Source organism: Hipposideros armiger, unplaced genomic scaffold (genome assembly GCF_001890085.2).
Source record: "Hipposideros armiger isolate ML-2016 unplaced genomic scaffold, ASM189008v1 scaffold_94, whole genome shotgun sequence".
Classification (NCBI taxonomy): domain Eukaryota; kingdom Metazoa; phylum Chordata; class Mammalia; order Chiroptera; family Hipposideridae; genus Hipposideros; species Hipposideros armiger.
Window position 1 is genome coordinate 539,985 of NW_017731444.1, and position 7,155 is coordinate 547,139.

Here is a 7,155-nt window from a genome sequence, read left to right on the forward strand (position 1 = left end):
CGCTCTGAGCCTCAGTTTACCAGTTTGTGAAATGAGGTTGGATTGAGAGGCCACATGTGAAGAGCCTGGCATAGTGCATGGCACAAAGTAGGTGCCCACTACAGGTCAAAGCGCCTCACAGTAGAATCGAGGCTGACGAGGGGCTTTGCAGATTGTGAAGCTCAGCCCAGGAAGGAGGCCAGAGAGGGAGGGGCATGGATGGTGAGCGCAGTGACCTTCAGCGGCCCGTCGGGGGTCCGCCCGGCTAGCTCCGCCCCGCCCCTCCCCCCCCTCCCGGGTCCGAGGCCAGCGAGCGGGCTGTGGGCTGGCTGCAGGCCGCAGGGGGCGTGTGGCTGCCGCAGGAAGGGGCGGGGGGCTCCGGAGCAGTCGGCAGGAAGAGACAAACCCACCGACCGCCCGGGCCCCGCGCATTCCCACCTGTGGACCTCGCCATGTGGGGCCTCCTGCTCGCCTTGGCCGCTTTCGCGCCTGCCGTCGGTCAGGGTCTGGGGACGCCCGGCACCTCTGTGCTGGGCCTTGCGCCGTCTGCGACCACCGAGGCCCGGATCTCGACCCCGGCCCCGCGTAGCAGCCCGGCACAGCCGCCAGCGGGAAAGAATAACGGTGAGCTCCCGGCCCCAGGGCCCACCCCTCCCTCAGGTCGGTTGTCCCCCACATCCATCCCCTGTGTGACGACCCTTCCCCAACACACACACACACACACCACACCGCACGCACACACACACACACACACACACACACTCACACACACTCACACTCTTTCCGCCTTGTGCAATGGATGCTGACTCAGCAGCCCCAATTCCAGGCCAGAACAAGTCAGCAGTCCTGGGACAGAAGCCAGTGAGATGCTGCCTCTTCCAGCCCCAAACCTTCCCTTTTCACAGATGAGGAAACTGAGACCAGAGCCAGGAGGAGGGGGGGAGAAAGAGGTGCAGACAAAGGCATTGACGCTAAGAGGTTCAGAGCAAGACTGTAGGAGAGAGCTTGAAGCAGGGGCTAGAAGGAAGGAACTAGAGAAAGAAGGGAGAGCACTCTGCTGAGGCTGTCTGGAGGAATGGGGCACTGTCTAGGGAGGGATGGCAATCAAGGAGGGCTTCTCAGAGGAGGCAAATGAACAATGTTGTTGCTCACAAAGAGTGAGCATCTCTGGATCAGAAAGAGCTGAAGAGGAGGGCAACCAAGAAGAAAACCACACTTTCAAAGGCACAGGGACACCAAACACATTCTAAAGGTTCCTGTGGGGCTTGGGTGGGTGGGGAACTAGTATCATCTGCCCGGCGCAAGGCTCTGTGCTAAAGGGTGAGCAGGACACGACCCAGCCCTGGGAGGCCTGAGCACCCAGGCAGACATGGATTTGAGGACAGGATATCACAACCCAGAGGGCAGACGCAACGATGGAGGCGGCCCTGGGGCATTTGGAGACTGAGCCTGGAACTAAGGAGGGCTCCTCGAAGGGCATCTGAGATGTGATGAAAAAAGGGAATTAGGCAATAAAATCAGAGGTGGTGGGTGGTATAATGGGGAGGGGACAGCCAGTGCAAAGGCCTGGAGGTAAAGAACTAAACTGAGCTCTTTGGAGCAATCAAATAGTTTCTAGTGGCTCGGTGTAGCTCTCCATTGGAGAGGGTCCCAGGAGGCTGGCCAAGCATGCAGTCACATCAGAAAGGAGAAGGAGCCAGGGAAATGACTGGAGAAACAAGTTGGGGTCAGACCGGGCAGGCCATTAAGTCCATGCTCAGGTCCTTAGATACTTGTGATTGGGGCTTGCTGTGGGCTTACAGGCACTCTTGGGCTGGCAGATTTCTCCATCTGGAGTTTTATGCTATCTTTCCCTCCCCTGGTGCTGTGCCTTCCTGGTCCCCAGGGACCTCACAACAGCATGTCAGGATTCGCATCATCAAGAAGAAAAAGGTTATTATGAAGAAGCGAAAGAAGCTAACTCACCCCGGTCCTCTGGTGACTGCCAAGCCAGTGGCGACCACCATCAGCCCTGCAGGAGCCCTTGACCTCCCCAAGGAGCAAGAACCAGGTACCACTCCTCTAGGGGCTCTGCCTAAATTTGCATCCCCTGGGGCACATATGTACTAACCTAACTCTTGACCTCACCGACATAGACATAGGCATGTCTGCAGCCTTCCCCGTACACGGGCAAGCTTAGACTCAGTTTTCCATCTGCCCTGACCACTCTCTCGCTGGTCCTGTCTCACTGCTGTGTCCCTTCCCCAGACTGTCCACCTTTGGGCCTGGAGTCTCTGCGAGTTTTAGACAACCAGCTTGACGCATCCAGCAGCCAGTCCTTTGGTCTTGGACCACATCGAGGACGGCTCAACATCCAGGTCAGGACCCTGGCTCAGAGCAAGGCAACCCCTAGAACCTTCTTTCCTGCCCCCCCCCAATCTTGGCTCACCCCTGACTGCCCACGTGGGCCTGATCACCATGTCCTGTGCCCCCAGTCAGGCCTGGAGGATGGTGATCTGTACGATGGGGCCTGGTGTGCCGAGCAGCAGGACGCCGAGCCATGGCTTCAGGTGGATGCTAGGCACCCCACGCGCTTCTCAGGCATTATCACCCAGGGCAGGAACTCTATCTGGAGGTAAGGCGGGTTAGCCTAAGGCCGGGAAGTCACGGGAAGACTCAAGAGGGCGGGGATGTGGGAGTCCTGAGGGCCGCCGATGATGTCTCCTCACCTCTTCTGCCAGGTATGACTGGGTCACCTCATACAAGGTCCAGTTCAGCAATGACAGTCGCACCTGGTGGGGGAGTAGGAACCGCAGCAGTGGGATGGACATGGTACGTGATGCAATAAGTGGCTGGGGCCCTCTATGCTGGGAGTTGGGCACCCAGCCCACTGTTGGGTGCTGGGCTGGGCTGGGCTGGGGCTTCTCTGGGGATAAGAAACAGATGCCCACTTGGGCATTCCAGGAGAAAAGGGATTGTTGTCAGGATGGGTGGGGCCAAGCATGCAGCCTTGGGAGCCAGGCTAATTTGGAACATGGCCGCATTCTCCCCAAATACTTCTTCCATGGGGTGGGTGCCACTTCATGCCACAGCTTCCTGCTGGAACACCCCTTCTAACACTAGGTCTCTGGTCCTTCATCACCTCTCACCTCTCCATCTCATGGACCCCTTTATACACCAAGCTACAGAGTGGGGTCCTGGTTAGCTTTAGGAGTGGCTGCTCCTGAGTCACATGGCCATATTGGTCTAATGAGCTGTGACTCAGCCAGAAAGCATGGCTGCCTAAGGCTGCCCTTTGGCAGGGGCTGTGGGCCAGGGTCCGTGTTTGACACTGAGTGCAAGTCTCCAGCTGAGTCCACCAGTGTGGGTTTGATGGGGAGTTTGGAGGCCTGAGCACCTTCCCTGAGTCCTAGGCCAGGTTGCTGGTGTTTGAGCAGCCCCACCAAAAGACTTGATGCCCCCAGGTATTTCCTGCCAATTCGGACCCAGAGACATCAGTGCTGAACCTCCTGCCTGAGCCCCAGGTGGCCCGCTTCGTTCGCCTGCTGCCCCAGACCTGGCTCCAGGGAGGCGCGGCTTGCCTCCGGGCAGAGATCCTGGCCTGCCCAGTCTCAGGTGGGCAGTAGGACAAGGGCTGGATGGGCAGGGTATAACTTCCACTGTGCGCTCACCCGTTTCCCATGAACTCACCTTCCTCTAGATCCTAATGGCCTATTCCCCGAGGCCCCTGCACTGGGATCCTCTGACCCTCTGGACTTCCAGCATCACAATTATAAGGCCATGAGGAAGGTCAGACATAACCACTAGGAGGGAGGAGCTGCCTATCTCAGGGCCCCTTCCCACCAGGGTCTAACGTGCCGGGACAGCCCTCATGTCCTCTCTCCCACCCTTGCTGTCACGCTTTTTCCCTGTTAGCTCCTAAACTCTGCTCTAGTTCCCCTTGTTATGGCATCTCCCCTATCTGAGCCTTTCTGTCTGCTGCTGCCCCCTTCCTGTATTGCGCCATGGTTCTCCCCCTCTTTGTGGGCCACTACTGGCTTTTGTAAGTCCTTCCACGGCCACATGGGGTCTGACCCCTGGGTCTCATCCTCCCATGCCACACTCCCCACCCCCCCACCAGCTGATGAAGCAAGTGAACGAGCAGTGCCCTAACATCACCCGCATCTACAGCATCGGGAAGAGCCAGCAGGGCCTGAAGCTGTATGTGATGGAAATGTCAGACAAGCCTGGGGAGCATGAACTGGGTACTGGCAGGTGGGGTGGGAGAGGTAGGCACAGGGAAGGGCATGGGGGCGAGCCAGCTGTGAGCCCCTGTGTGCTCCCAGGAGAGCCGGAGGTGCGCTACGTGGCTGGCATGCACGGGAATGAGGCCCTGGGGCGGGAGTTGCTCCTGCTCCTGATGCAGTTTCTGTGCCACGAGTTCCTGCGAGGGGACCCACGGGTGACCCGGCTGCTCACAGAGATGCGCATCCATCTGCTGCCCTCCATGAACCCTGATGGCTATGAGATTGCCTTCCGCCGGGTAGGCTACCTGGCACGAGGGCCACCCTGCTGCTGCTTCCCCAGTGCCTGGAGCCTGCTTGCCTGAACAAGTCCCTTTCCTGTCAGGGCTCAGAGCTGGTGGGCTGGGCAGAGGGCCGCTGGACCCAGCAGGGCATTGACCTTAACCATAATTTTGCTGACCTCAACACACCACTGTGGGAAGCAGAGGATGACGGGCTAGTGCCTGACACTGTCCCCAACCATCATCTGCCACTGCCTACTTATTATACCCTGCCCAATGCCACTGTGAGTATTCTGGGGGCAGTGGTGGAGGGCCACCCTGGGGCCCTTTGTCTCTGTCTCCTGCCCTTCCTGACCTGCTTCTGTCCAGGTGGCTCCTGAAACACGGGCAGTGATCGAGTGGATGAAACGGATCCCCTTTGTGCTGAGTGCCAACCTCCATGGGGGTGAGCTTGTGGTGTCCTATCCATTCGACATGACTCGGACCCCGTGGGCTGCCCGTGAACTCACGCCCACCCCGGATGATGCCGTGTTTCGCTGGCTCAGCACCGTCTATGCTGGCACGAATCGGGCCATGCAGGACCCAGATCGCCGACCCTGCCACAGCCAGGACTTCTCCTTGTATGGCAACGTCATCAACGGGGCTGACTGGCACACAGTCCCTGGGAGTATGTGCCCGAGGGTGGAATAACCCTGTCCCCATGTCCTACCCCAATAAGACAATCTACTGTCACATACAGCTCTGGTGTCAATTCCCACGGGAGAGTGTCTCCCCGAGAAAGGCACCAGGAAGGCGTGGCTCCCATCCTGCTCCTTTGGGCTCCAGTGTCTGTGGTTCCCCTATAGGCATGAATGACTTCAGCTACCTACACACCAACTGCTTTGAGATCACTGTGGAGCTGTCCTGTGACAAGTTCCCTCACAAGAGTGAGCTTCCCCAGGAGTGGGAGAACAACAAAGACTCCCTCCTCACCTACCTGGAACAGGTCCGACTTGAATCCCTGCCCTTAGTCTCCCCATGTGGCTCTTGACCTGCCTGCTCTCCATTCAGGTTTCAGCTCCCACCAGGGGGTCATCTAAGGTCCTGCTGAGCATTCTGACTCACTAGATGCCATGGGCCATCAGGTTGACTTGTAGGACCATAGGGCGGGAAGCACAGCTTGCCAGCAGGGCAGCATCAGACACTGTTAGTAGGAGTAGACCCCGTAGCACTCTAGGAGGTGGTCCACAGAGCTGTCCCAGAGCTGTTCTCAGGAGGGCTGTTCTCAGAAATGACACATTAAACAAGTGTAGGAAGCGCTGTGGCACAGACACTTTATATTCTGCAGCAACTCATGTCCTTTGCAATGGATCCATAAGTATAGCTTCCAAGAGTTCCAAAATGATAAGCCTGTAACAAGGGTCACTGAACTTGGGGAAGCCCTAAGCTAAGCCTTAGAGAACTATTTGTAGTTCTCCCAGTCCTGATGCAACTTATCAGCAGGGGATATTTTTACCAGAGTATTCTCAGCTAAGAATGTAGCAGATGTACCGCTGTTATCAAGTTTGCGGGGCAACAGAGTTAGAAAAGGAACTGAAGGTCATGTTCTCAGGCAGAAAGGAAAGGGCTTTGATAACCTTTTCCCACACAGGTGCGCATGGGCATTGCGGGAATTGTTCGGGACAAGGACACAGAGCTCGGGATTGCTGATGCTGTCATTGCTGTGGATGGGATTAACCATGATGTAACAACGGGTGTGTGTGGCGGGGAGGGGGCAGGGCGAGGGGTGGTGGTGGTGGTTGAGGTGTGGGAGGGCTTTAGGCTGGATCAGAAGCTGAGGCTCATTGGGGCCTGATCTTGCTCTTCACCTCTCAGCGTGGGGCGGGGATTACTGGCGCCTGCTGACCCCAGGGGACTATATGGTGACTGCCAGCGCTGAGGGCTACCACTCAGTGACACGGAGCTGCCGGGTCACCTTTGAAGAGGGCCCTGTCCCCTGCAATTTCCACCTTACCAAGACTCCCAAACAGAGACTGCGAGAGCTGCTGGCAGCAGGGGCCAAGGTGCCCCCAGACCTTCGGAGGCGGCTGGAGCGGCTGAGGGGTCAGAAGGATTAACACCTCCAGCTGGAAAGCTACAGAGCCTTGGACAGGCTGGACCTGTCCAGAACTGAAGGAGGGGGACTGAGAATGGGAAGGGAGGGAAAAAGTGGGTAAGAGGTGCTTGGGCTCATTAAAGCTACTTGGCACCTCAGCCAATAGTCCTGTAGTCTATGTCCCAGACCCTCCCCAGGGGCCAGGCCTCAGATTCTCCTTCATCTTATTCTGCATATACTTGCACACTCCTATCAGTTGACTTGCAGAGAAATAGTGTAGAAAAAGGACTCCACTTGGATACTTGTGAACCTAGGGGTTAGCAGGGCAGCTCATCTCATCAGGCCATCAACTTCTGCAGCAGGCTCCATACAGTGCTGTTAAACATTCAGGAAGCACCTTTTCAGTGCCAAGCATGCAAGGAGTCAAGGATAAGCAGTGCCCACCCAACCTCCTGAGGCTCTGTCGAGGGGGCAGTTCAGTACAATGTGAGGTGTGCCAAGGTGGAGGCCAGTTGCTGTGGGAGCACAGATGGGAGATACATGTGAAATACAGCACTGCAGATCAACAGAGACTCAAATGGCCAAGGATGCAATAGAGGTGATGGCTCTAGGACTTTAG

At 57.1% G+C, this 7,155-nt stretch overlaps 1 protein-coding gene across 1 annotated transcript; it reads left to right on the forward strand.

Moving 5' to 3' along the window:
* Positions 1-364: 364 nt before the first annotated feature.
* CPXM1 (carboxypeptidase X, M14 family member 1) lies at positions 365-6,696 on the forward strand. Its single transcript, XM_019645700.1, has 14 exons — positions 365-603; positions 1,865-2,029; positions 2,227-2,336; positions 2,454-2,593; positions 2,700-2,790; positions 3,423-3,573; positions 3,659-3,747; positions 4,079-4,202; positions 4,284-4,480; positions 4,567-4,746; positions 4,832-5,129; positions 5,308-5,447; positions 6,093-6,195; positions 6,317-6,696. The coding sequence occupies exons 1-14, from the start codon at positions 432-434 to the stop codon at positions 6,556-6,558; spliced, it is 2,202 nt and encodes a 733-aa protein (XP_019501245.1). The 5' UTR covers positions 365-431; the 3' UTR covers positions 6,559-6,696.
* Positions 6,697-7,155: the final 459 nt, after the last annotated feature.

Bases quoted from the DNA above. Each gene is read 5' to 3' on its own strand.
- CPXM1 (XM_019645700.1), top strand. From the start codon at position 432: ATGTGGGGCCTCCTGCTCGCCTTGGCCGCTTTCGCGCCTGCCGTCGGT. The intron at 2,594-2,699 runs GTAAGGCGGGTT...CTCTTCTGCCAG, and splicing joins GGCAGGAACTCTATCTGGAG to GTATGACTGGGTCACCTCAT. The intron at 2,791-3,422 runs GTACGTGATGCA...TGATGCCCCCAG, and splicing joins GCAGCAGTGGGATGGACATG to GTATTTCCTGCCAATTCGGA.